General features: G+C 44.4%; 2 protein-coding genes across 7 annotated transcripts; one reads left to right on the top strand and one right to left on the bottom strand.

Moving 5' to 3' along the window:
- The first annotated feature begins 607 nt into the window (after positions 1-607).
- Positions 608-8,049, top strand: LOC128754290 (condensin complex subunit 3-like). Of its 2 annotated transcripts, none has more exons than XM_053856798.1 (22): positions 608-661; positions 904-1,021; positions 1,360-1,596; positions 1,669-1,897; positions 2,145-2,290; positions 2,360-2,444; positions 2,520-2,712; positions 2,886-3,035; positions 4,015-4,155; positions 4,527-4,650; positions 4,791-4,880; positions 5,138-5,326; positions 5,391-5,501; positions 5,618-5,737; positions 5,801-6,016; positions 6,099-6,280; positions 6,715-6,880; positions 7,031-7,198; positions 7,278-7,401; positions 7,540-7,587; positions 7,646-7,715; positions 7,790-8,049. In XM_053856798.1, exons 2-22 carry the CDS (start codon positions 914-916, stop codon positions 7,914-7,916), a joined length of 3,024 nt encoding a protein of 1,007 aa, XP_053712773.1. In that variant the 5' UTR covers positions 608-661; positions 904-913; the 3' UTR covers positions 7,917-8,049. The 2 variants fall into 2 exon arrangements, with proteins under 2 accessions (XP_053712773.1, XP_053712774.1); XM_053856799.1 differs by lacking the exon at positions 608-661 and adding an exon at positions 697-817.
- Positions 8,050-9,613: 1,564 nt separating this feature from the next.
- Positions 9,614-24,636, bottom strand: LOC128754481 (ligand-dependent nuclear receptor corepressor-like protein). 5 transcript variants are annotated; one of them, XM_053857131.1, is made up of 8 exons: positions 24,352-24,636; positions 23,743-23,808; positions 23,571-23,653; positions 21,095-21,221; positions 20,428-20,652; positions 20,205-20,295; positions 10,838-15,273; positions 9,614-10,756 (listed from the first exon to the last, which is right to left on the bottom strand). In XM_053857131.1, exons 1-8 carry the CDS (start codon positions 24,443-24,445, stop codon positions 10,749-10,751), a joined length of 5,130 nt encoding a protein of 1,709 aa, XP_053713106.1. In that variant the 5' UTR covers positions 24,446-24,636; the 3' UTR covers positions 9,614-10,748. The 5 variants fall into 5 exon arrangements, with proteins under 5 accessions (XP_053713106.1, XP_053713105.1, XP_053713107.1 ...); XM_053857130.1 differs by having other exon boundaries at positions 9,614-15,273; XM_053857132.1 differs by having other exon boundaries at positions 9,614-15,273; positions 20,205-20,277.
- Positions 24,637-26,421: the final 1,785 nt, after the last annotated feature.

Genomic DNA, 26,421 nt, shown 5'->3' with positions numbered 1-26,421 from the left:
TATGTTGCAACTTCATCCGCTCCACATTTACTGTCATAAATTATGAATAGCTACAAGACACCTCTATGTTGTTCCACAAGCCAAGTAAACAACATGGGAGAGTGCTTTCCATCATGACTTCATTTTCACTGCCACACCACTGCTGCAGTTTACAAGACAGGTCTGCACACAGTCGAACTAAGTCTCTCGTGGTCAACAGCCGGTCTGATTTTCAGTGTCGACGAATGTCGCCAAAACCATCACACGTTACTCTTTCAACTGGAAGAAAACATTTTATGTAATGATTTTGGTGGATCATTTTAAAGTGAGCATGAATACTCACAAACATTCAAAAATAAAGTAAAGTAAGTTTTTAAAAAATACAATGAAGAGGTTACTTGCTGACTTCAAAACATCCCTTCCGTCCCCATGACAACATACAATGCGGGAGAGATGATGATGATTCATGGTGTGTACTTTGAATTATTAGATTACAATTTCATAAAATATTCTTAAAAACGTTAAACGTAAGGGCAATCTAATGTATAAGACTACGATTTTTGGCGGAGGAGAAAGACGCATGATATGACGTCACGTGATGAATGCGTCATCTTGTTGTTCTCGCGAGATCACAGCAGTTGAATTTGAAAAGCGGCGGTACATTTGGGGAGCAATACGGAAGGTAACGAACACCATCAAAATACGTGTCCACTTCCATTTTCGTACACCGGATTATAGGATTCGACGCTGAACATGTGACTCTTAACGAAGATTCTTCGCCCTTTATCACTGAGCATTTGTTATCATTTACGATTAGCGAAAACAAGCGGATCTCGATGTATGCCTTCATTATTTAAGACACCTCGATTATTAAGCCATAACTGAGCATGTGTTTTGTTGATCGTGCTTCATGTGATCTGCCAGCCAGGACAACATGACTGCAGACACCGAACTGGAGTTGAAAGAGGCGTTTCAACGCGCCCAGAAGAGCCACAACAACAAGGCTAAGCTGGTCGCTGGCCTGAAGAGAAGCTACAGCAAGGTACACGCTCGGTGTTTTGCTGGTGCGCGTGCTTTGTTTAACGCTGTAGTCATCGTAACACCCACGATTTGTTAAACATTTACAATGTTTCTCGGAACCCACACATTGCCATAAATCCATCCGGACACGTCAATCCCAAGCCTATGACGTAAATTGTTGTAGTAACAACGTTTTTATTGGGAGCATGAATAGCTTTGCTTCAAACTACTGATACATATTTTTTTTTTACATTTTATCTTATCTGATTTAAGAATAATCTGGTCTCTGAGGCTGTCATCGGTTCAAACGTTTGTCCTTCACAAACGTACATATTCCTTCATCGTCTATTTTCCCCTCAGCTTGAAGACAAGACTCTGTTCCACGAGGAGTTTATCCACTACCTCAAGTATGCCATGATCGTCTACAAACGGGAACCTGCAGTCGAGAATGTCATTGAATTTGTGGCGAGATTTGCGTCGAGTTTCCAGTCTCAGCCAAAAACAGAGGAGCAGGATGAGGAAGAGGACCAGGCGGAGGACGAAGACGAGGATGAGGATCATCCTTTTTTGAGTTTCATCTTTAACTTTTTACTGGAGGTTTGTTCATCATACAGTTTCCCTCAGATTTGAAACCATCGTCTCATTTTCTCATCTTATTTCACTTCCTAGTCTCATAAAGCAAGCAGCCATGCAGTGCGCTTCCGTGTCTGCCAGCTGATCAATAAGCTGCTGGGGAGTATGGCAGAGAATGCCCAGATAGACGACGACCTCTTTGACAGTATTCATCAGGCCATGTTGATCCGTGTCACAGACAAGTTCCCCAACGTTCGGATTCAGGCAGCATTAGCAATGACACGCCTGCAGCAGCCCGCCGATCCTGACTGCCCAACTATCAATGGTTAGTATCAGTTCGATTCCAAAATGCAGTCACTTACATTTAAAGTGTTGCACATCTGTCATAAGTGACTTTAATATTTAATTTGTTAGTCCATGCCAATCCTTGTGCAGCGCAGTGAGATGGACACTGACACATTTATCAGCTGTGTATTGTCAGGTGGTCAGCTAATTGAAGTGACCACTGTTTGTCTTCCCTAGTTGGATTCTGTAAAGTCAGTCTTACAATCTGAATTCTATCCACTTTCCAGCATACATGTTAATCCTGGAAAACGACTCAAACGCAGAAGTACGTCGTGCGGTCCTTTCTTGCATCGCCATGTCTCCATGCACCCTTCCAAAAGTCATCAAACGCACCAGGGATGTGAAGGAGAACGTCCGCAAGTTAGCCTACCAGGTATAAAATCGATCGTCGTCTTGGCTGGCTTAGTGCAAAATAACTGACCCCAAGTAATTGTTTTCGAAGGTTCTGGCGGAGAAGGTCCACATCAAAGCTTTGAGCATTGCTCAGAGAGTGAGTCTCCTGCAGCACGGTCTCCATGACACCTCTGGTAAGATTGACTTAAAAGGTTTCACTGTGCTAAGTTCAAGCGTCACTGCCATGCCCGATTGTTTCGGTTCTTCAGAAGCCGTGAGGGACATGGTTTGTTCCTGTCTGCTGCCGGCCTGGCTTCAGCGTCTGGGTGGAAACATCATCGAGCTGCTCCACCGACTTGATGTGGAGAACTGTGCGGAAACGGCCCTGGACACCCTCAAAGCTGTTTTCGGGGCCACCCCGGCCAATCAGCTGCTGCAGAACAAACCTGAGCTTGACAACAGGTGCTGCATTCGACCTGCATGGTTACTGTTGAAATCGCTTATTGGCACTTTGCTGCTTCACTCTTTTGTTGGGAATATAATGATAGAAAACAAAACAGATGTTTTTTAGCACAATACTGCGAAAGAGTGTAAATATTTGGACTAAACAGCGTGCATGTGTTTCTTTCCCCCAGGAAACTGATCCCTACTCAGGCCCTCACCTGCGAGAACGTTCTTCTGTGGCGAGCGCTCTGTGAGTTCATCAAGTGTAAAGGGGATGAAGGTGATGAGTTGCTGGAGCAGGTGTTACCTGATGCCGCCACCTATGCTGAGTATCTCTTCGGGTGAGTGCTGCGCATACTGAAACATAACAGTCATCGCAATCTTCTGCTCCTGCTGACCTGTTAGAATCTTATTCTGTTTCAAACTGTGACTAACATTTCAACTAAGAGTCACATTTTGTGCTTGATCTGACTTTGTCTCTTATATTAAATAATGTTGGAATCTTGGGACTGTCAATAGATTACATTTTTTATTAATAACACCAAAGATTAGTTAACTCGCGATTAATGGCAAATGAAACACACATTTTGGATCTGTTCTAAATGTGACTTAAAAGAAGATGAAGAGGCTCAAAAAATGCGAAAAGCATAATACTGTAAACATCGGAGGTTGGAGGCAGGTTGGAAGATGTCATCCATGATGGCAACATGTCTCACCCCCTCCAAGACACACACACACACAGAGTGATCTATTTATGTATACAATGTATTTTTTAAATATAAGATATTATTATCCACTAACTTATAACTATGTATATTTTATTTCTGTTGTCATGCTATCTGTTTATATGTTGTGGGTATTTATTTAAGTCTTGTGTTGTTTGGTTGCTTGTGACTTCGCTTTTTTTGTTTAGTATTTTTCACAATTCAGATGCCTTGAGGTCTTTGATGTATGTTGTTTATCCTTAAAGTCTTTGGTATGTGTCAGTCTCCTTATTGTTGTTGGCTGCTGTGCCATACAGTATTGAATTTCCCCACTGTGGGACCATCATATCCTCATCTCATCAAATCTAATGTAATCATTGGCCACTATGGTGTTGATAACATCCTCCTCGAAGTTACTGTTAAGACAATATGAAATTCATTTGTAATGAATGGCTAGTTAACTCAGCTTTAATTGAGACTAAACATTTGAATCTATTGACAGCCCTACTTTTCAGCTTGACGTTCACGAGTCACACTTAACTCGATACCACTTTCTGGAAACTGGAATCTGGATGAGCTTCTAAAACACTTCCTCAACCCGTGTTCTCTGGTGCAGGTATCTGAAATCTGTGCCGGCACTGACCGAAGAACAGAGGGCTGACTTCAGCCAGTTGGAGTTGGTCATGATCAAAGAGTTCATCTCGCAGCAGCTCATCCACCTCATCGGCTGCCTGGACACCAACGAAGAGGGGGGCAGGTACGAGTAACTGTACTAATGTCTGCTTTTCCTGCTAATGATTCCTTGGTAAGGCTTAAGCCTTTAACTGCCACCTCTAGCAGATGGTTCAGTACAATTTCAGCCTTCTGAACACACTGTAAAGACAGTAGCTGTTTGAACCAACTGGAAGATCCAAAATATCTCGAATTATCCCCAGTAGAAAATATGTAATTTTCAAATGGTGTGGAACAATTTCAAATACAAAAATACACTCAGAATATACCATAAACTATATTTCCTGGAGCAGTAGTACAAGGGTATGAACTAAATGAATCAGCCTGGTGACTGAATTGAAAGGTCTCTAAGAGCCAAACTTCTGGGATGAACTCTGTATTTGTGTTTGTGTGCAGGAAACGTGTTTTGGCCGTGCTGCAGGAGATGCTTGTTCTGCCGCAGACACCATCTTCTCTTGTTTTCTTACTCGCACAGAAGCTAATCTCACTGGTTTCTGATGATCAGAGACGAATACAACTGGTGAGTTAATGCAACAAACAGTTTTTGGACATTTACAAGCACTTGCTAAGGAAAGGGTCACATGTAACTCTAAATCTTTGTCCTGTGTGCTGCTGACTGGATGGATCACTGGGGATGATGAATGATACTGTGTCTCCCAGGTGGCTGAAATCATCTCGGACTTGAGGGAACCCATGATGGAGCCTCCTCAGCAGGTGGATGAGAATGAGAGCCGACGGCAGCAGGTTCAGGTGAGGAACACACGTCGACCTGGTGAAAGTGTTGTCTGCCATTTGACTAATAAACAGACCCACAAGTTTGGAGCTATTTTTCATGTCATTCGTGCCTTAGGCTCCCCTCTACTATTAGACATTTGCAAAGTCCTCATCTTGCTGACTTCTCAGTAGACAATATAAGGCACAGCAAGTTGATGAAGCCTGTTGAAGAACTCCAGACAGACAGACAGACAGTGACTGACTCCCCACCCCCACCTCCTCTTCTGCTGCAGTTGGCTGGAGTAAAAGTCCAGATCATCGAGGTGAAACAAACTCTGGAGGAGTGCATCGCAGCTCAGGATTTCAGCCGAGCCGCAGAGCTGAAGGAGTCTCTCACCGAGCTGGAAAAGCAGAGGGACCAACTTGTCAAGGAAATCTCAGAGAGCTGCCAGCCTGCCGACATGGACGTCCGGACCGAGAAGGTCTGACACCTGCTGGTGTTTGCCACTTTGTTCCTGTTCCTTTTTTAATCCTCTTCCATTCCAGAACGACCCAGAGACTCTGCTGAGGTGCCTTACCATGTGCGCCGAGCTGCTGAAGCAGATGAGCATCAAGACCCGAGTCGGACCCACCCTCAACGCCTTGATGTCTTCTCTGGTATGGTTTTCTCAGAGTTGGTTTAACGTCTTTGTCCAGATCAGGTTAAATTGGCGCCTTAAAATGGAAGGCCCTATGTTCCGCTAGCCTCTTAAGTTTGATGTTTTTGCTGTTAGATTCTGCCCGGGATCGCAAATTCACACCCCTCTGTCCGGAACATGGCAGTGGTGTGTTTGGGGACCTGCACTCTGCACAGCAAGGAACTGGCCAAGACTCACATGGTTCTGCTGCTGCAGGTGAGATGAGCATGTGTGAATGTTTGGCCCCCGCAAGATGGAAACCTGAGGTTGTGTCTGCAGATCGCTCAGCTGGACGAGGCGAAGATTCGGATCAGCGCCCTGCGAGCCGTGGTGGACCTGCTGCTGCTTTTTGGTTTCCAGCTGCTGTCTGAGAACCCTGCGGGTCAGAAAGCAGCACAGCCTCAGTCACTGGGGGGTCCAGAGGAGGACCTGGCACAGGGAGAGGACACGGCCCAGAGCATTGTCATGATGTTGTCAGAGTTCCTGGACGATGAGGTGCGGTCAACTGGAGCTGGCGCGTGCGGGTCCAGGCAGAGCTTTGTCCATCAGTGATCTGACTACTCTCTAACGTTTCCAGGCGTCTGATCTGCGTACAGAGACGGCCGAGGCACTCGCTAAGCTGATGTATACGGGTCGCATGTCCAGCGCCAAGATGCTGTCGCGCCTGGTGCTGCTGTGGTACAACCCAGTCACAGAGGACGACATCAGACTGCGACACTGCCTCGGGGTCTTTTTCCAGCTCTACGCCCGCGAGAGCAGGTCAGACACTTGTCAATAGGGATGCACAGATTCCACTTTTATGGTCCCGATACTTGGGCTTTGAGAATGGACCGATACCAAATATTAACCTGGTGCCATACAATGGGACTGGCCATGCTTAGAGTAAAAGGCAAAAATGACAATGCATAGAAATCCAACGTGTGCACAAAACATGATGATGATGCCCTGTGGATCGGTTAGGGTTAGATTCCCGACTGCCATGATCGGCTCCGGATCGGCAATTTTTCACCGACGCCCGATACCGCCTTAAGTGGCGGATCAAATCGGTGCGTCCCTACTTGTCAGTCCTAGAGAAGGGTTGCTGCTGCAACACACACCTGACCCAGTCCAACTTTAGTCAGTCTTCTAAAAGGTTTTTCTAATTTGCCATTTCAACAATGAAATTTGACGAGAAAATTGTTATTGTGTTGCAGGGTTCACCAGGAGGTGGTGGAGGAGAGTTTCCTGCCCACACTCCGCACTCTGATGAACGCTCCGGCCACTTCCCCGCTGGCTGAGGTCGACGTTAACAATGTGGTCGAGCTGTTTGTGGAGCTGACGCGTTCCAGCGCTCTGATGAAGCCCTCAACAAACACTGAGGTTAGGAACCCCCGCTCTGACAAAGCAATATTCAGCAACACCCTGACAGACAGATTAGAAAAGCTGAGAGCCCAAGAGCAAGTCATGATGCGCCGCAGAAGCATCCCATACTGCTCAGCACGACATAACATGACGTGTCTGGGTCCTCAGGGGGCATGTGTGCACGACTACTTGGCAGCTAGAATCTGCGGTGAGATGCTGAAGGACCCGACAGCTCCAGAAGTCCGTCTGTACGCCAAAACCTTGGGCAACTTGGAGCTGAGCACAGACGAGATGGTCAGGAAGGACTTGCAGATGCTGCTGCAGGAGTTGGTGCAGGTACTGAGGCGCCCTGGTGTCCCTATCTGGCACAGAAGGGTTTTAAAACTGATGCTCTTCTGGCACTGTGCCGCTTCAGGTTGTGAAGGACCGCATTTGTCTGCGTGCTCTGGAGAAGATCCTTTGCAATCTGGTGGATTCTAAAGAACAAGCTGAGCTGCTGAGTGCCACAGCCCTGCAGCCACTGGACGTCAACACAGACGGTAGGAACTGCTTCTAAACAGCAGATGGAGTGAGATCAATATATTGCTGTTTCACACGAGATATTCTGCTCTGCCTTCAGCGTCATTCAAAACTGGGGGTTGGAAAAAAACCCAAACTAACTTGAGTGTCTTTCACAGATATCACAAATGATGAGTTGGCTAAATCTGCCAAGAGACCCAAAAGAGGTAAGGATTGAAACAAATATCTGTACCCAACTTGAACCAACTGTTGATTTGATCTCAGGTCCGAATAAAGCCTGTGCAGCCAGAGGAGGACGGAAGCCGAGCAGGAAGGCAGAGTCTTCAGAAGAGAGGTGACCACACAGTTCAGCAACAGTGAAGTCAACCTGCTTTGCACTGGTATCTGACTGTTGTTTGTCCTCACCAGTGATGGAGAGAATGTTCCGGAGGCAGCTCCCAACCTCCGCCCGTCGCGGAGGGCTAAGACTGCAGCTCTGGAGAAAACCAAACTGGATCTGAACCCGCTCATTAACCAGGAGGCCAACGTGTCGTAAAAGTCTTTTTTTGACTGATGACAGTGTTCTTTGATTCTGATCCATGTCTCTTGCTTTACTACCTTCTGGATTTTCTATTCTATTTTCTATTCACTTTTACTACTTTCATTAAGTCTCATTAGTTGCTGGCTTTCAAAAGATGGAATTAAATAAAACGTGAAACTTGCGTTGGTTCTTTATAAAGGGTGTCTCGATCACTTTGAAATACACTATGTTACCAAACGTATTTGCTCAGCCAGCCAAATGACCAGGTTCATCAAGCACCAAGGCCTGCAGACTGTTTTGACAAACATTTGTTAAAGAATGTGCCGCTCTCAGGAGTGCCGTGAATTCCAGTGTGGAACTGGTGTCACCTGTGCAACAAATCCAGTTCCTCGCTCCTAAATACTCCACAGTCAACTCTCAGCTTCATTGGAAGAGTTTGGGAACAACAGCAACTCAGCCACGAAGTGGTCGGCCATGTAAACTGATGGAGAGGGGTCAGCGGATAGTGCAAAGAGGTCGCCGACTTTCTGTACAGTCAATTGCTACAGAGCTCCAAACTTCATGTGGCCTTCAGATTAGCCCAAGTGAAATTTGCTGGAGGACAAATTATGGTGTGAGGTTGTTTTGGCCCTTTAGTTCCACAGAAAGGAACTTAGGATGCTTCAGGATAGCAAAACATTTTGGACAATTCCATGCTCCCAACCTTGTCAGGTTGGAGTGCCCCTTTGCTCTTCCAACATGACTGTACACCAGTGCACAAAGCAAGGTCCATTAAGACATGGATGAGTCTGTTGTGGATGAACTTGACTGGACTTGACAGAGTCCTGACCTGTTGAAGCTGATCAAGTTTGCGGATGACACCACCATCATCGGGCTCATCTCAAATGGAGATGAGTCGACTTACAGGAGGGAGGTGGAGCGGCTGGTGTCCTGGTGCAGCCACAACAACCTGGAGCTGAACACCCAGAAGACAGTGGAGATGGTCATAGACTTCAGGAGAGTCACAGTTTCTCTGTCCCCTCTCATGTTGCCTGGTTTACCCATTCCTATTGTGGACTCCATCTGCTTCCTAGGATCCAAAGTTGCTGGTGGAGTTGTACACAGCCATCATCCAGTCCATCCTCACCTCCTCTATCACGGTCTGGTACAGCAGCGCCACCTCCAGGGACAAGGTCAGACTGCACCCTCTTCATGGCCTGCAATGTTCCCTCTAATTTTTCATGTGTCTGAGCAAACCCACAGACTCTGAGCGGTCACCCGGACCACTGTGAGCAACCCGGCGTCGGCTGTGTCTGTAATAGCTTATAATAGCGTTAAAATATTTAAAAATGTATTTACAATTTGTGTAATTCACATTGAGGAATGGAACGTGTGATTTTTTTTATTTTTAAATAAAGCATTCGAATGTTTTTTAATTGTGTGTGAGTGTGTGTATATATATATATATATATATGTGTGTGTGTGTGTGTATGTGTGTGTGTGTTTGGTTGGAGGCTACTATTCTGTAACACTAATGAACCACTGCCATCTAGTGGCATGAGACCGTCACTGTCTAAGCCATAAAATCAAGATGCATCCCGAGACCTTGCCAAATTTATGCGCTTACATGACTGACTTCATCCCCTCATTGACACCGCGTTCTCAGGAATGAGCTCTGATGGTGAGAAAGAAAGACCACGCCTTTAAAAAAATGTTTATTGTTCTAACCACAGGCGACACAATCTGTTAAGAACAATATACGTTAAAAAAAAAAGTAGAGCACCGAGTTCTTCAGTCGATCATTGCGCAACTGCAGAAACAACACACGGGAGGTCAGATACATGTCACAGGTCCACATTGACCGACCAGCAACAGATCTACACAGCATCAATGAGGGGGCGAGGCATCGTTGTTAAAAGACATTAAGACGCAACAAAACTCGAAAACATTGAAAAGTAGTAATGCTTTGACAAAAGATTCAGAAGGGAACTATTTCAATCACACGTCGTCGTTGGTTCTTGTGTACATCCATTTGTCTGAGAAATAAAATATAAATACATTGTGACAAACCAACAGCTTTGTATTGCACCATCTATTGGAGGGAGGTTGTGCAAAATTGGGACTTGTGAGGAGAGGGATTAATCTGCTTTTTTTAACTGCATATTATCTGTTCAGTGTAGCTTCCTTTATATTTATAGGTCTCACTAGGACTGTGTGCATATCATGGCATGATTTCTTTACACCCAACAGTAAGCTTATCAATGGAAAACCTATATCAAGAGAAAATGAATGCAGCCCAGTGAAGCTAACTGCAACATGAAGGAAGTTGAAGTCCGTTGAAGTCAGTGCACACGCCTCAGGCAAACAAAGGGGAGACATTTAAAAAGAACTTATTACACAAAATACACAGCCACACACTACAAAAATAAGGTTTCTGTCAACGTCTGGACCAGAGTGTCCAGCATTGATAAGCAGAGTAGCAAACAAGGTTTGCTCCTTGGGAATTTGGCAACTCCAACCATGAAGTTACGCTTCATAAAAATATTGCAAAGGCTGTAGTCGCTTAAAAAAATCCGACATTAAATAAGATTTAATTAAATAACGGCAAAAAATATATAAAATTCAATGGCTGGAGTGTTTGACACAGGTGTGGCAGAGCAGTCGCTGCATGGGAAAACGTGTGACTTAAATGCAAACTGGACATGTTGAGACAACCAAAACGTACATGTACAGAAAAATAGTGCAAGAGTTAAAGGTGGACTGCTACATGACTGCAGAGTGTAAGACTGGACCTGCGAGGTCAAAGTCAGAAGGCACAACTTCAATCCGAATTCCCTGCCCAGTAAGAAAAGAGGCGGTGTGGTGCTTCTAACTTCCTATTGGGAAACAGTGAGAGAGAAACTTTTTTTTAGCTCCAATGAAAGTCAGAAGAGGCGGTCAAGAGTTTGGATAGTTACCAAAGACAAAGTCGCACCATCTGGGTCCGGTTAGGCCCCTCATCCTCGATTGTCTCATCATTTTGGCTGGTGGTGGTTCAGGAGATCCAACCTTGGGACTTCGAGATTTGCCTTTTTGCCGTGTTGCTGGCCTTTTGTCGCGTTCCAGGGCGGATTTTCGGGCACTCCTTGTCGTCATCCTTTTTCTTTTCACAGCTTTGACCCCTCCCACGCGACTTCGGTCATCCAGTGTCACAGTACTGGAGTCGGGTCGCTCAGGTGTTCGGTGGTGAGCAAGGTCAATCTTTTTCAGAAAGACGCGGCAATCCTTCAGTGTCTCAGGACTCCAGGCTTTAGTGCAATGTTTTGGCTCTTTATGTGCATCTACCTGCTCCTGAGTTTGGCTCCTATTTCGTCTGTGCATCAGTCTTCCCGCCTCCACCTTGAGCGTCACCACCTTTTTGCGTTTGTTGTTTCTCTGCCTCTTTAGCCAGACTTTCCTTTCATCACGAGTTTGGAACCTCTTCTTCGCCCTGGATAGTACCATCAGGTAATTCCCCCCTCTGACCTCCCTCTTGGCCCCTTGTGTCTGACGCTTGTGAGAGAAAAGTCTTCGCCTGACATTGTGTTTTAAAGTCGATATCTTCCTCCTAACGTCCTGTCTTCTTAGGGCGGCGCGGTGCTGCGACGGACTTTGGGGCACAGCCCTGGCAAATTTCTTGACATGCTTGCGCAGCCGCTCTGCTTGGGGACTGCTGCAAGAGCTCTTCTTACTAACGGGACGAGAAAAGTGCATCACTTCGTACGGATTACGAGAGCTGGCCTTCTTGATAATGTTTAGGGACTTTGTTTCTGTCGTTTGCATGAACCAGGAGCGAAGCTGCTGTGTGCTACAAGACCACGGTTTATCTCTCGGGCAGTCAAAAAGGGCTTTAACCAGATACGAGTGTTCGAGCGAACCGTCTCCGTCGGTGCTCGCTTTAGTCTTCATTTCTTTTCCTTTTTCGTTGGTAGATTTCATGGAGACCCAGCTGCCAGAAATGAGTTGTATTTGTTGTATGAGCTCTTGGTTCAAAGCCATCTCTTCAGTGGAAGATGCCCACCACCGTGGCGGGTTTCTCTGGGTAAATATTGAGTCTACAGACACCTCAGCCATTTTACTGACGTTCTGAGATGAGCTCTTTTTCTGTCCTCGCCGCTCATCTTCCACACAAACTCGTTGCTCTTCCTGCTTCATTTCACTGCTTGCCTTGTTGAGCAAAAGCTGCTTGGAGCGTCGTAGGAGAGCGTTACTGTGGCTGTGCGACCTCGAGCTGGCACTTGCGACAGCGTGAAGGAAGTAAATGGAGGGCTTTCTTACTCTCTTTGAGTAACGTACTGGTGCAGACCTGTTCTTCTGTCTGTCTTTATTCTTGTCTCGCATTTCTGCCTCCTCCTGAGGGGGACCACGCCTTGACTGCCTGGCGGTTAAGCAGGAGTCTTTGGTTGATCTAAATGCTGTTGCTCTCTTCTGCCTTACTGCTGCGGGAGACTCCCTGGACTCTTTCTTCATTTTGATTTTACGCTGCTTGGGAGACATGGTGGCAACAGTGACAGAAATCCCAGAGATTTTGACTTTAGCAGGTCTGCCTGGTTTTCTGGCTGGTTGAGCATCGCAATGTTTGGGGCATTTGACATTAGTGCTCTGCATTAAAGGCCCTATGGACTGCTCTGTGTTGATGAGGTTCTCCGACAACTTCAATGAAGCAGAGGAGAAACGGCTAGAACTTCGCGTTCCTGCCTGGCAGACATCTTTAAATTCCATTTGTATTGGGTCAAAGCTCTCAGACACGGTCCTCTTGTTTCTCCTGGAGCGGCCATAGACCACAGTGATCTTCAGGTTCTTGTTTAACGGATCATCGTGCAAATTGTTTTTGTCAAGCGTCGGTGGAGCAGTCGCTGATTCCGACGCCTTCTGCTTTCGTGGTCGACCAATGGGTCTCTTGATTTTTGTTTCGAGCTGCGCTCGGAACTTCTTTGGTCGACCCCGACGTCTCTTGGGGGTGGAGTCATGGCCAGATTTACCCGGCGAAGTTTCATGGAGACGCCTTGCTGGTGAAAGGTCAGGTGATCTCCTAGAGACTGTTTTGGGTGAAACAGACTTCGGTGAAAGAGGCAACTTTGCTGGTGAAGAACCTGAACTGACAGAGGAAGAGGGAGACTTGACGGGTGAGGATGTTGAATTTGACTTAACTGGTGACTTTGATGGAGAACTCGATATTTTACGCAAAGTAGTTGACTTCAGCGCAGAGGAAACAGGTTCCAAATGAGTACTGGCGTCAGTGGACTTCAGCGCTGTCCCAGACCATGAAGATTCCACACAAGGATCAAATGGTTCCTGAGGATGCTCATCTAAACCTGAAGGTGCTGTTTTCAGACTGTATTTCAAACCTTCTTTGTCTTTCACAGGCGACACAAGCATGAGCTTGATTGGACTGGTGTACTGGACTGGAGAGGTAGCGGAGTTCTCACAAACTGTGCTGATGTTAAGGTCCATGTCCGGGGACTCTGTCTTTGCGATCTTTTGTCTTCTTGGAGAAGTTCTGAGTTTTCTGACGCTTGAGTCGCAGCCGTCAGTCTGACCATCTGGGCTCTGTGTTTGGGCCTTTCTTTTACCGTGGAGCGTTTCGAGAGGTTTGGGAATTTGAGAGTCTGACTTTGAACAGAATGCAACATACTGTTGGTTTACTTGCGAGCAATGACTGACGTTTTGAGGTCCAGACACGGTGACTGTGGAATACATATTCTTATCCGAGGAAGGTGGAGTCAAACAATTGTCCTCCCGTGCTCGCTGATTAAAGATGTTTTCAGAAAAACATGCAACAAAGAACATCTTTCTAGGCTCTGTGACATAAGAGGAGAAGCGCTGCGGAGGAACTATGTTTCTCCTGGATCGTCTCGACTCCACGTGCGTGACTCCTTTCTCCTCCAAATCAGATGCCTTGCTTCTGTCAGAGTCTCTTTCTTTTGACAGCATCTTTGGATCCAGCGAACAAGGGTCTACATTAACACCCCCGTTGTCACTTTTATTCATAGTTATTTCTCTTTCCATCTCCTGTGCTTTGCTCAGCTGGAGTTCTTCAGTTGCCATTTTCCCTTGTGTTTCACCTGCATCCAAAGACTTGCTATGACACCCATTTTTCCGTCCTGCGCACTTTGAAGGTAACACCTTCCTTCGGTTGTAATACTGTGCAAGCTCACGTTTAATGTTCAGAGTTTGTCTTCGGGCGGATGCATCCGTAGGAGGTTTGGCTATGGCTGCGAGTACTTCTTGGCGACGTCGGGAGCGGGTATTGGGAGATATGGACTCTTTGCTGTCCTGGCGATTGAACAGTTCACTGAGATTGTAGTCACTTGCGCTGCCCGTGTGCAAGACAGTCGTGATGATCTCCGTTAGATGTGTGTCTGCACGAAAGTGAGGCTTCTGGCTTGCAGGGACACAAGGAGCCTGCGGCTTCTCAGCCACGTGAGGCTGGCCTTTATCTAAGGGCCTAATGGTGTCAAGTTTCTCACTGAAGCGCATCATGACATCTTGTAAGGAAGACCCATTGGGGACATGTGCTGTCCACATTGGGCACGCTGGCTCTTCTTTTGTTGAGTCCAAACGCTCTTCCTGACAGCAAGAGGTCACATGGGCTTTGCCCAGTAATCTAGGACCCTCATGAGGCTGGTGAAGAAGGCACGGGGGCTTTTCGTGACTTTTCATATGCATGTCTGAGGGGACTGGAGAAAGAGGGGGAGGGGACGGACTACGCTCTCTCTTGAGGACTGGACAATGAGAGTCGTCCAACTCCTGTTTTATTCTTGTTTTCGTTTGTGTTTTACAAGAATGTCTTGATCGACAGTTAGGGTACGGATTGGCTTTGCTACAGCACACAGGGGGAGGTGGGCCTAAACTTGGAGCAAGTGACGGACAGGATGCACATCCACCAACTATTTTGCAGATATGATCTACATCCACACTTTGGCAGTGTAAATAAGGCCGACCTTTTGAGCACATTTCCATCCCACATCGCTGATGACAGCAGCACATGGAGATTGCAGGAGTGTTGCTTTGTTTCAAAGCGAACTGGTGGGCGAGGTCATCGCACTTGCAGTCTCCTTGACCATCATTCGATATGTATTTGTCGTACTCTTCAGATAAAGGGAAGGACGGTACGCAGTCGTGGGCACCTGTTTTACATATTGCCATTGAGAGTGGGCTGGTAACTTCGCATCGATGCCCACAGCAGCAAAACCTTTGACATTTTGAGCGATTGGGATCAGCATAGGGCAGCAGTCTTTCCTGGTTTGCCAACTTTAACACTTGGTAGAGCAAGGAACCATGTGCTGGACAAAGAGAACTTAGAACAGCATTCAATGGCGAGTTCTTGTGATGCTTCTTCTGTTGATGTCCGAGTTCAGACGGCAGACAGCAGCTAGAGGCAAAAGGCAAAGTTTTCAGTTAGGCGGTTTTGTGTGGTTGCCAAGGCAAATCAAAACAACCAAAGTCTAGCACTCATTTAACAAGTTTAAAAGAAATATATGAATTATGAAATTCTTAACGCTACTCTGACATGGATGTAAAACTAAGTTTTACATAATACAGTGCGCAGACCATATTTAGTGAGAGTGAATTTGGCTTGGTCGTGTTGACATCACGGTGCAACTGCTTAAAAAAAAAAAAGCCTTCGATTGTGTCAGAGGAGGGTTTTATTAATCAAGCCGCGAGAAGTCAAACCCAACACTTCTGCAACAGGCAGATTGTAGAAACGCTCAAACCCATTTGTATAATGCAAGATTAAACAACAGAACAAAATCAAACACATCAACATTAAATCATCAAGTCAGTGACACATCACCACTAGGATTTCAAACTGCATATGTCTTTGATATGTTTCACCGTCTCACTCAGTCAGACATAGTGTAAAGACCCAAGTTTTCAGACCATCAGGGTCAGACGCAGTTCAAGGTTGAATCTCAATTTTGGTGATCTTTACGTTTTAAAATGACTTCTTTTTCACAATGCACTACACAACTACAATAGTTAAGTTGTCATTTTGAGAATCAAATAAATAGAGGATTAACATTTAAAGCATTCATGCAATTAAAGTACAATTAAACTAGTGGATCACAGTTCCTTAGCACATCAATAAATAAATATTAAGAACACGCAAGACATTGAACAGGTTTCTATAATATACGATAAATGCTTCTTATAAATTATAGTGCCACAATGGATTTACGTATAAATATCTTTGAATTTGTTACTCACGACTACCACCCCTTGGATTGAGTATAATAACTCTTGATTCATTTGAAAACAAAGATAGTGGCGATGAGGCATTGGACTTGTTTCCAAACTGAGGATCTCATCCTTTACACAATCCCAGCGGAGACTATCCTGCAGTGTTATGTTGTCAAACATTCAAGCTGTGAAGAAATGACTTCACTGAAATGCTATTAAATTGGGATGGATAAAATGAAGTTTGAGTTGACATCACAAAAAACATTTTATAGAAGCATGCTGAGTAAACAGCAAGGCTTCTCCAGCAAGTGCCACAGTTAATACCAGTAAAAAAGGTCACTCCACAAAGACGAGTTGCTCTCTATGTGGAGCCAAAATTTCTTTGATGGCAATGTCTACAAATGACGGTTTCTGAAGACGAAACAGCCCGTACAGCTTGCTAAGCTGGTGGGAGCTTATGCTCAAGCACATTCGACATCATCAGAGACCTTGAGGTGAAACCTGACACTGGACGATAGGCAGATTTAGTTCAGAGGTATATATGGTAACGAGGTCATAAAGGGAAATGGACAAGCCGCCATCGCAGCAAAACCAGTCGAGCAGCTTCGCGTGGTCGACCCTGGACTGCTGCTTTGGTAGTAGCCCTGTCACTTAAAATGATTACATCTCAGAGGCAAACAAGAGTACAGACTCACAAATCTCAACGACACCAGCAGAGAGGCCTTCAGCCCCCTCAACAGGCCAGTGTTTCTACACTAGGAAAAAAAGACTCCACACCAAGTATAAACCAGTTTCCAAAGCTATGGCTTAACAGTGTTACGACCTTTGCAGTAGGTTCTGTGCCTGAAATGAACTCCGAAAGTAAAAATAAATATCAAGCAGCAGTCATTAAATAATTGTTCAAATCAGAGCTACGGCAGCACAGGCAGAAATAACTGGCTGTTTAAAGAACATTTTCACAAACGAAACATTAGTGTACATTACCCAGGCTTTACAGTGCACGTTACAAATCATGCGGCATTCCAACTGCACTCAATACAAAGACTAGCATGTACAAGTAGAGAGGGTGCATCATGTGAACAAAATGGCTTCAGAAGCTAATCTCTTTTATAAAACAGTAGTTGGATATACAATCGTTTATCTGTAGAGGTGATTTAAATCCATCTTAAAAAGGTTCTAAGTCACTTAAGTAGTTCAAGGAGGTCACCCAGAGAAAGAAAGCTGCAAATGACAATCATCAACAGCCCATTTACACAGGGCTTTAAGAACTTGAATCAAACCTGAATAACCTGATAAAGCAAACACAGAAATCACACTACAGTTCTACGGTTGTGTTTCACTCACTACGTACTGGGCAGTCAAAAACAAAAATATTCAGTTTAAGGAGCCTTTTTGTCATTTCATTTTTCATCGCAGTTCCAGAAAATGTCAGATGCTACGGATATTTGCGCTCTATTATGGAGAAATTAATCTCTGTATTGAGGAACAGATTTCATCAAGGGATGCTTTGCTTACAAGGAAGAACCAACGTAAGCATTACATTTTCAAACTTAAGATTTGACACAAAAACCCCAGCACCAGTCAGGCAAACACAACAGCAGAGAAAGTATTAAAAAAAACCTGAATATTAATATTCATATATCTTAAAGGCATGTGTTGTGTCCATGAATAAGTACTATGTAAGAGGTCATTAGTTCAAGTGTTGAGGAGTTTTGGAGGTGTTTATGGTCTACAACCTGTTCGCAGCAGCAGCTGAGAAGGTCCCTGAGTTAGCTGAACTGGTGTTTGAACCAGAACCAGAGGAGTTAGACAAAGCAAAGTTGGCAGATTTCTTTTTGGGTGGGTTCTTCAGAGTCCCAGTACGCTCTTTGACTTTATATTCCAGTGTGCTATGGGGCACTCCATACACGCCCTGGGCCTTGGACACACTCATTCGGCCTCCCATCACCATAGAAATGGCCTCTTCCATCAGTTCATGGTCATACTGGCGGTATCTTCCCCGCTTTTTTCTCGGTTGCTTGTCTTTATCGCGGGTTGCGCCATCTTCTGAATCATCCAGAGAGAATGTGCGCTGTCCCACGCGTTGAGGTGACTGGTTGGCACTTCCTGTACATCCTTGTGTCAGGAAAGGAGGTCTGAGTTTGAATGGCGCTGAGGATTTGGCAGGAAAACTGGACTCGCCGTCTACTGTTGGGAACCGCAGGCTTTCAGCCTTGTTGTCGCTGTCAGCTTGGAAAGACCTGGTGTGGTCAGAGGCGGAACGGACCTGAGGAATACGTAGGGACGTGGGGTGCTCCAGACTAGGGCTTGTAGGGCTTGGAGAAAGTTGGAGTGCATCCCTGAGCTGGGCAAAGGTGTGAGACAGGTTTTTTTGCAAACCACTTGGCTGATAAAATTTCACAGGTGGGGACGACAAAAACAGGTCCCTGTTCTCCTCTGCATCCCCACCAATTTCTGCCTGCTCAGCCCATGCAGCCACTTTCTGTAGAACGAGGCGGGCGTCTCCACCAAGCATCGATGACATGGCATGAAATGATGGCGAATCTTCCTTGAACTCCCTATATCCAGGGGCAACTTTCAGTAAATTCCCTGGTCTTTGCTCCAGTCGGCTGTCTAGACCCTGCTTTAGAGTGGCTAGAGGTATTCCATAAAGCAAGGATGCACGCTGCACCTGAAGCTTCCCTGAACGAATATCTTTCAAGGCCTTCGACAGCAGGCTCTCTGACAGCTCCCAGCTCCTCTCAATGTAGTCCTTCTGCCTGCACTGCCTCCTAAGGATGGGAGGACCAAACAGCAGGGTCAGGATGGAGATGGATGGTTTTGTGTTTTTTTTTTGTTTTGTTTTTTTTTGTTTGCATTGGGACGGGGGTTAAGTCGAGGGGTCCACTCCTTTATTCCTTGTGTTGGTAACATCACCGTGACCATTATGTCTTGACTGCTCTTTACACGCTGGTGTTTCACACGCACTAGGTGTAATCAAGCCTATTCACGTCAGTGGGAGACGTGAAGAGGCAGTAATTACTTTGGGGAATTCGACAAGACATCCTTTTCACTGAAAATCCCAGATGCTCAGTGGCAGAATAATCAGAATTAGATTGAATGCTCAACGTTTCAAATCCTAAATATATGGCGTCCAGTTGTCATCGTAGGGCGCAATTGTGACGTTACCGTTCAAGAGATAAAAGAGTCAACCCCCAAAAGACAGTGAAAAGACAGAGATAATGATTATCCTCAGATCAATACTATACCTCATAGGTTCATATGTCAGGACATGCAAAATCAAGGCCTTTGTAGGTAGCATAAATCATGTCTTCAAGTAATTTTGCACATGCACGATAACCCTTGAGACGATCCGTTATGATGTTATATTATGGAGTCACATGAGTACCCGCACATCAAAAACACTGAGTGGATGCAGATACCTAGAGAGACTTAAACAATGGAGCCCAATACATCATTGCCTGGGAACCAACAATTCAGTGCTAGCATTTATAGCAACACTGTGCCCATACATATTATTTATCAGTTTTCTAAAAAAACTGCAAGAAAAGATAAAGCACTATTTATAAACTGATGTGTCTACCAGGGAAAGGAAAGTAATTCATGTTCAAGCCCAGTAGAGCAGAGAGGACTAAAAGTACTACAGATGCAGATTACACAGGGGACTGAATGTTTAGGATTACACAAAAACTACATTAAGGTAAAACCAGCGAGGAAATATGAAGCAGATTAAAGTGGAACGCAAAAAGGCTATTAGGTCTGCTTGACGACAAAATCCAGTAAATCCAACAAAATACAAAACTATGCTGGCATGTGCTATCAAAACTATTACAATACAAAGTGTATGTTCAGCATGGTAACTGACAAGCACTAGTCAGTAAAGTATTTGTCAAACTTATGCTCCATTTTAAGGCACATCAGTCCGAGTTTAGTCCAAATTTCTCCTCTTTACATTATAGATTTTGTGTACACAAATTTTAACAAACAAAACAAGCCCAAATAAAATCATTCCCAGGCCTCACCAAAGACACCGTTCAGTAGCATATAATATGCCTTAAATTTTGCGAGATGCAAATCAAATCATGCTTTACACAGATGCAGTTCCAAAAAATAGATACTTACCCTGAGCTTTTATCATTAGACGCTGCTGTTGCTGCCTGGACTGCATTTCTTTTGGAGAGGTCAAGTACACCATCTGTCACATAAGTAAAACCTGTAAATTACAAATTTTTTTAACTGAAACTGTATGTTTCAAAACTGAATTCATGCAGAGTCAATTGAATAAGGTAACACTTTTGAAATACCATTTTTTGCAAATAATTTAAATTACACAGCCATCTTCTACCTGGTTCAGGTTCTTTTTCCTTCACTACTTGGACGCGACTAACGGTGAGATCCAGAGGTCCATCAATTGTTTCAGGTGAAGGCAATGACTCTCCTGCTGTCACAACACTTGCACTTGTGTCTAGCAGGCACTTGGACGCATATTCCAGAGCAAATTTGTGTATCATCTTCTTCATGAGTTCTTGGGCAATCAGTGGAATGGAGGAATCGCCGCCAATGTTCACATCTGTCAAAAACAATGTTTTTAATGCACATAAGAGACTGAACAAGCGGCAGATGCCTATGAATATAGAGAGCTATTTACATATTTCACAATATGCAAAAGACTAGTAAAGGAGATCAGTGCTGCAGACACAGAGGCGAACACGGCATATTTGGCGCACGCTTTAAGGTAAATAAAACATGTATATTCATCGGTTTGATTTAGTGGCATGAAGGTTGTCTGCATGTAAAAATCCATGTTAGCTGCATGTAAATCACAGGGTTCAGACAGCAAGGAAAAATTAGGGGATTTTAGTCCGGAATTTATGGTACTAGTACACAAGTCCAAAGAGTTAACAGCAGACATTTCAATCGGCATGTGTTAATCCTAAAAAATAACAGATCCTATTAAAAATTGAAAAAAAATCATCTTTCAAAGCTGTACAATGAATTTCTTGCTAACTCACCTTTCTTGTGGAACACAGACTGAAGAAACCTGTGAGCTCTTTGGCTGCTTTCAGAGATTGTTGGAGGTTGACAAGGAGAGTAATCAGATGGGGATGAGAGGGGTGAGACGGCTGAGGGTACTTGATCCTGTCAAGACAGACATATACATTTTATTCCTCTTTGAAAACGGGAGCTTCTATTTTATATTTCCGTAGATTCTGAGAACTGGTTGTATTCATCAGTTTTAAATGTGGGGAGGTTTTCATGGTCATGGTCACTTATTCTTTACAGAAAAAGATCTTTTAATGCAGACATTAGCAATTTATCTAAAGCCTTTTAGAGACACTGACCGTGATACTAGAGTTGGAACCTTTGCGAAAATGTACCAGCATTCAAACCACTGTGGAATCAGAACTAGTAACAAAATAAATATTCCAATATTATTTTTTCTGCCACTGGTCTCAACCTGCTCCACATGTACAGGTCTTAAGGAGACCAGATTCAAATCAAGGAAGTGCACCCTTATCACAAATGCTATCCTGAATTACACTAAAGCAAAGGGTGGAGTAAACATTCGATGTTAGAACATTCCTGGATGCCGACGGTGCGCCGGATCACTCCCAAAAAGGAATAATTTATTCCTTGTCCCATTTCACATAGTTCCTGAAAATTGTATCCAAATCTGTCTTCAAGTATTCAATTTTGAATAGAGACAAATCAATGTGGTCAAAAACATAAGCTCCTTGGTGGAGGTGATGATTGTGGTGCTTCTTCGTATTCATTGTCCCTCAAGACTCAAGCAGCGTTTTCCCCTTTCTATAACGTTTTTTCCACGTGTCCACCATCTGCTGGTGTGAAGTAGTTGTCACTGCCTGAGGCACCTTCGCACCTGGGGCATATTTGCTTGATAGGCTTGTATCAATACTAATGGTTAAGTCTTTTATTTCTACAGCAGAAAATGCTTTCCAATCTCAAACATTTTGTCCTTACAATAGCTTACATAATGAATTGCCTTGAGTTTAGAAGTGCCGTTGCATGCAAATATCAAAACAGGAACTTCCCCATTAAATAGTAGGGCTAGCTAGACGGTTATGACAAGAATGATAACCCTGATGCTGAAAACCACATCCCTGTGGTATGGAGCATCAACGCTTAACAGCGGCTAGTACTATCGTCTCCCTCTTTTTTTTTTTTTAAACAGGAGGGAGGCTCAATCTGTGTAGTGGGTGTCAAGATGACTGACACCATCTAAACCAGGTGTTTGATTAGGACATAGCAATAATAGGTATGTTCCAGATCAGGATTTTTGCTGCCGTTCACTGATACCCATCAGCCAGAATGTTGATCACCGCTACTGTTCACCAAAACCGATGACATGGATCGACAAATAATTTGTCAAAATGACGTGACCTTCTGTGTACATGTGAAAAAAAATGAACCATACACAGAACCAGACATGTTTTGATATACCTCTTCAAGGAGGCAAAACCTTGAAAAACCTTGCAGCATGCAGCAACTATTATTATTATTATTATTATTATAGGACAACTGAAAAACATTTAATTCAATGTTAGACATCACACTTTGGTGAATCTCTTGAGACTTTACTATGTTTATGAAATATTTACATACTAGCCTCTTGTAGCGGGTCTCAAGAGACAGTGAATTTATGAAAGTTTCCACTCCGGACGTTGTCAAACATTTCAGATTCAGGTGGCCAATGAACGCTGCACCAGACTCCAAAAGTCGACAGATTTGCTCGTTTCAGACCGATCTGGTCATCGAGATCGATGAAATTAATCATTATTCCTTGGTCAATTTGCTTAGCGTTCCGAATGTCACGCTTGGACCGGCGGGGGTTGCTAAGTGGTCGCTGTGCTAACAGCCAGCTGCTGAGGAACCAGCGGTCTCACTTTCACAAGCTTCTTAAACTCTCTGTGCACTGTCAAGTGCTGGCGCTTTAAATGGCGCATTTCATTTTGACACGCTTCCCTGCACAGCATTTTCCTGTGCATGTGCAGCAGGATGCAGATTGAAAGAAGCTCCACGGCAGACATTCTGCTGCCGAGTGTGCAGCTGGGAGGGAGGTGTGGACGCATCACAAGCACAGGACTTCATCAGAGCGCCGGCTGTCATGTGATCAGTTGTGATCGTCATTCACAGATCACGCTGAAACTGGCCGATCATGATCGTGACCGATCGATCGGAGCATCCCTAAGCAATAGCCATTTCACGCACTCACTCAACTGTTAGGTGCAGGGAATGTTGCAGGGTGGGGCCCAGCATGTCATTTACAGTGCATCAGGACACAATGAAAGTTCGGCGAATCAATGAATGATGACTATCATCATCAATCGTAACTGTGAACGAAAGTTCGACTAACTGATCAGCCTTATAAAAATAGCGTGAATTTGGATACCTGCAGGTTTATCATCCAGCTGACCTTAGACATATGCGAGAGCAGCATAATCAAAACGTGTTTGTTCTTCAACTTACTCTGTCTATGGGAAGGTTGCAGAATGTGCAGTGAGAGACACTCGACTCTGGGGACCAATCATCCAGTTCTTCAGGTTCACAGTCTGTCGTCACAAAAAGTGAAGTTGACAATTTACACAACCCCAACACCTATAATATTTTTTTTCCGTTTAAGTTATTAATTTGAACTTACCATCGAATAAATTAAGATCTCTCATTAGCATTGAGCCATATATTCCCTCCAGAATACTTTCAAACCCTGAAAAACAACACATAAAAACGTCAGCTGTGATAACAAAACAAAACAAAACTCACGGATTTGTCAAAAACCGAAGCCCATTCAATGTGTTTGGCTAGCAGTCGAAATCCTATTTTGGTTATAGGATGAACTACATTTGCCACAAGTTGTCATTTGCATGTGTTAGGTAAGAAAGGAATAAACGTGTGGCTAAAACTCCCTTGCTACAAATACACCAACATGAACGATGTTCGTAGCATTAGCATTGCCAACATAAAAGTCAATAAACCCCGCAACATCTACTCAGATTCCAATTTGGAAGGCAAATGTCAAGTGATACGACAGTCTAACCAGCTTAAAATGGGTTGTCATGCAGTCGAACGACAGAAAAATCCCATAAGAGTGGCCAAAAAGGCAGCTAGATGGGACAAAGAAAGCGGCTAACTCCGCCGATTAGCCGGCTTGTAAATATTAGCACGGTAGCTCAACATGACGGAAAGTGCTCCGGAAAACACGTCATCTCAATTTTGAAAAACAATGCCCATTATTTGATTGCAATCATACCAACGCAATGGATCAATTTGTATCGCCACGAGTCAAGTTCTCGCCGAAACCCTCTCCTTTCTGCCGTGCATCTGGAGCACTGCACGGCCGCCATTCTGCGTCCTCCCCCTCTCTCCCCGACTACAGGAAGCGGCCTCCTTCTCCACTCGGCAGCAAAACAGCTGCAGTACTGCCACCCCTCCTCTGAGCGGTGCTGTTGTACTTTCTACTTCACGCCACTGGCTTTATCGCATGTCCAGACATTTGCCAACGCAAACGCTTCACCGTGTATCCAGAAGAATTCTTCAGTTCTAGTGAACTGGATTTGGAGTTAATGCTTCTATAACGCGCGCAGAATGGAAAAGGAAGGCAACGGTCGACATCATATTTAATGGGCACACAGTCCAGGTGTGGTACACAACAATAGGCCCAACCATTCGTACTGTCCATATGTGCGACCATGGTGACAATGAGGGATGTATTTGTGGGCAAACATGACGACCTGTACAGGGGAGGTGTTGAGATGAGTTAATACTGCACATGTGCTAACCAGGACTCAAAAAACAAAGGCAATAGCTCTATATCCGATGTATTCTATGGGGCTGAAGCATAGTGTCTATACCCACGTCCCCAGTTGAAGAGAGGGACTTTCCGCCATGACAAAGTCTTTTATGTCTTGTCAAAATATGTGCATCGCTTTCTCGCTTTCTTTAGAGTATTGCTCACCCTTGAGGTGTAAATTGAATTTTGAGTCTTCCCAGAAACTGGGCTGAGCCAAACATCTATGGAGATGTTGTTTGGTTTCTCCAATGTGAAGGTCTGGACGTGGGCTTACTGACTGTATAACACCACATTGTTTCTCTTGCGCTTGCTAGATACAGTGATGCTGGTAACTATAAACCCCTTTTTTCAGTAAGGGGTAATGTAACATGTTACCATTTACAAACCATTAGTCTGTTTAAAGTGGAGGAAGGAGAGAGTGCCGTGTTTTCTCGCAGGAATTATATTATTATTATTGTTATGCTATTGAAATAATGCATTCTGGTTTAAGGTTTTGGCATATAGATTAATGCCGTAAACAGAATTGGACTCTTAAGTTCAGATGGCAGTAAAGCACATTTGGAAAGTCACCCAGTTGAACTATGACTGTAATTTAAACCTGTAACAGAGTTGTGGAAACATGATAGAGAATGAATGCCCCTGATGGATCTTAATTCACTAAGTCATGGGAACCAAACCAAACCTGACCAAACAAAATAAATGAGCCCAACTCATTGTTTAAATAATGACTTTAGAAGAATCAGAATCAAATTTATTGCCATGGTCAGTGGGGATCCCACCAATTATGAAAGTGTTTTGGAATAAAGCGATGACAGAAAATATAAAATATAATAAAATAATAAAATAAAATGGCTGTTCACAAATTCAACAGTCTGACGGCTGTGGGGAAGAAGCTGTTCCTGTGACGGGAGGTTTTGGTCTGGATGGACCGTAGCCTCCTGCCAGAGGGAAGAGGAACAAACAGTCCATGTCCAGGATGAGAAGGGTCGGCCCTGATCCCACCTGCATGTCTCGGGGTCCTGGAGAGAAGAAGAAGAAGGGAGCACAAAACAAAATTTGATTTTAAACATCAGACATTTGTTTTAATTTTAGACAGTGAAAGGAATATGGAAAACCTTGCTCTCAGTGCAACAGTCTTCATTATTCATTCTCATTAAATGTAATCTTGTAGTGCCTTGTTTGAATCAAGTGTTTCAGGTTGTGTGCACAAGCAGAAGAACAAGGCGAGTGGAGAGACGATTGCCCACAGTTCCCTCTCTGTGACATCTGGTGCAGTGAGTGATTAGAAACGAGCCACAGCTTAGCACCGAGGTGGTGGTCCCTCTGGGGTGTCTGCAGATTCCCAGAGGCACATAAAACCTCAGCCACCAACGTAACTCATTACCACCACACCACAAAAGCCTGGCTGTGTGCTTCCAGTTGGGGACACTCATTGTGTGTAATATGATCGAGCGTAGCACCTGGAACCTGTTATGTAGTTCAAACGGGGGCACAGTAGCCTCACCTTTAATACCTCAGCAACTCTGTGTG

The sequence above is a fragment of the Synchiropus splendidus genome, chromosome 2, assembly GCF_027744825.2.
Source record: "Synchiropus splendidus isolate RoL2022-P1 chromosome 2, RoL_Sspl_1.0, whole genome shotgun sequence".
Classification (NCBI taxonomy): Eukaryota; Metazoa; Chordata; class Actinopteri; order Syngnathiformes; family Callionymidae; genus Synchiropus; species Synchiropus splendidus.
Note: the sequence above shows the minus strand (reverse complement) of the source record. Positions and strands in the feature narration are given on the sequence as shown.

Bases quoted from the DNA above. Each gene is read 5' to 3' on its own strand.
- LOC128754290 (XM_053856798.1), top strand. From the start codon at position 914: ATGACTGCAGACACCGAACTGGAGTTGAAAGAGGCGTTTCAACGCGCC. The intron at 1,597-1,668 runs GTTTGTTCATCA...TTCACTTCCTAG, and splicing joins TCTTTAACTTTTTACTGGAG to TCTCATAAAGCAAGCAGCCA. The intron at 5,738-5,800 runs GTGAGATGAGCA...TTGTGTCTGCAG, and splicing joins ACATGGTTCTGCTGCTGCAG to ATCGCTCAGCTGGACGAGGC.
- LOC128754481 (XM_053857130.1), bottom strand. From the start codon at position 24,445: ATGGCGGCCGTGCAGTGCTCCAGATGCACGGCAGAAAGGAGAGGGTTT. The intron at 23,654-23,742 runs GTAAGTTCAAAT...TTGTGACGACAG, and splicing joins AGATCTTAATTTATTCGATG to ACTGTGAACCTGAAGAACTG. The intron at 15,274-20,204 runs GTAAGTATCTAT...TTTTGCCTCTAG, and splicing joins TCTAATGATAAAAGCTCAGG to CTGCTGTCTGCCGTCTGAAC.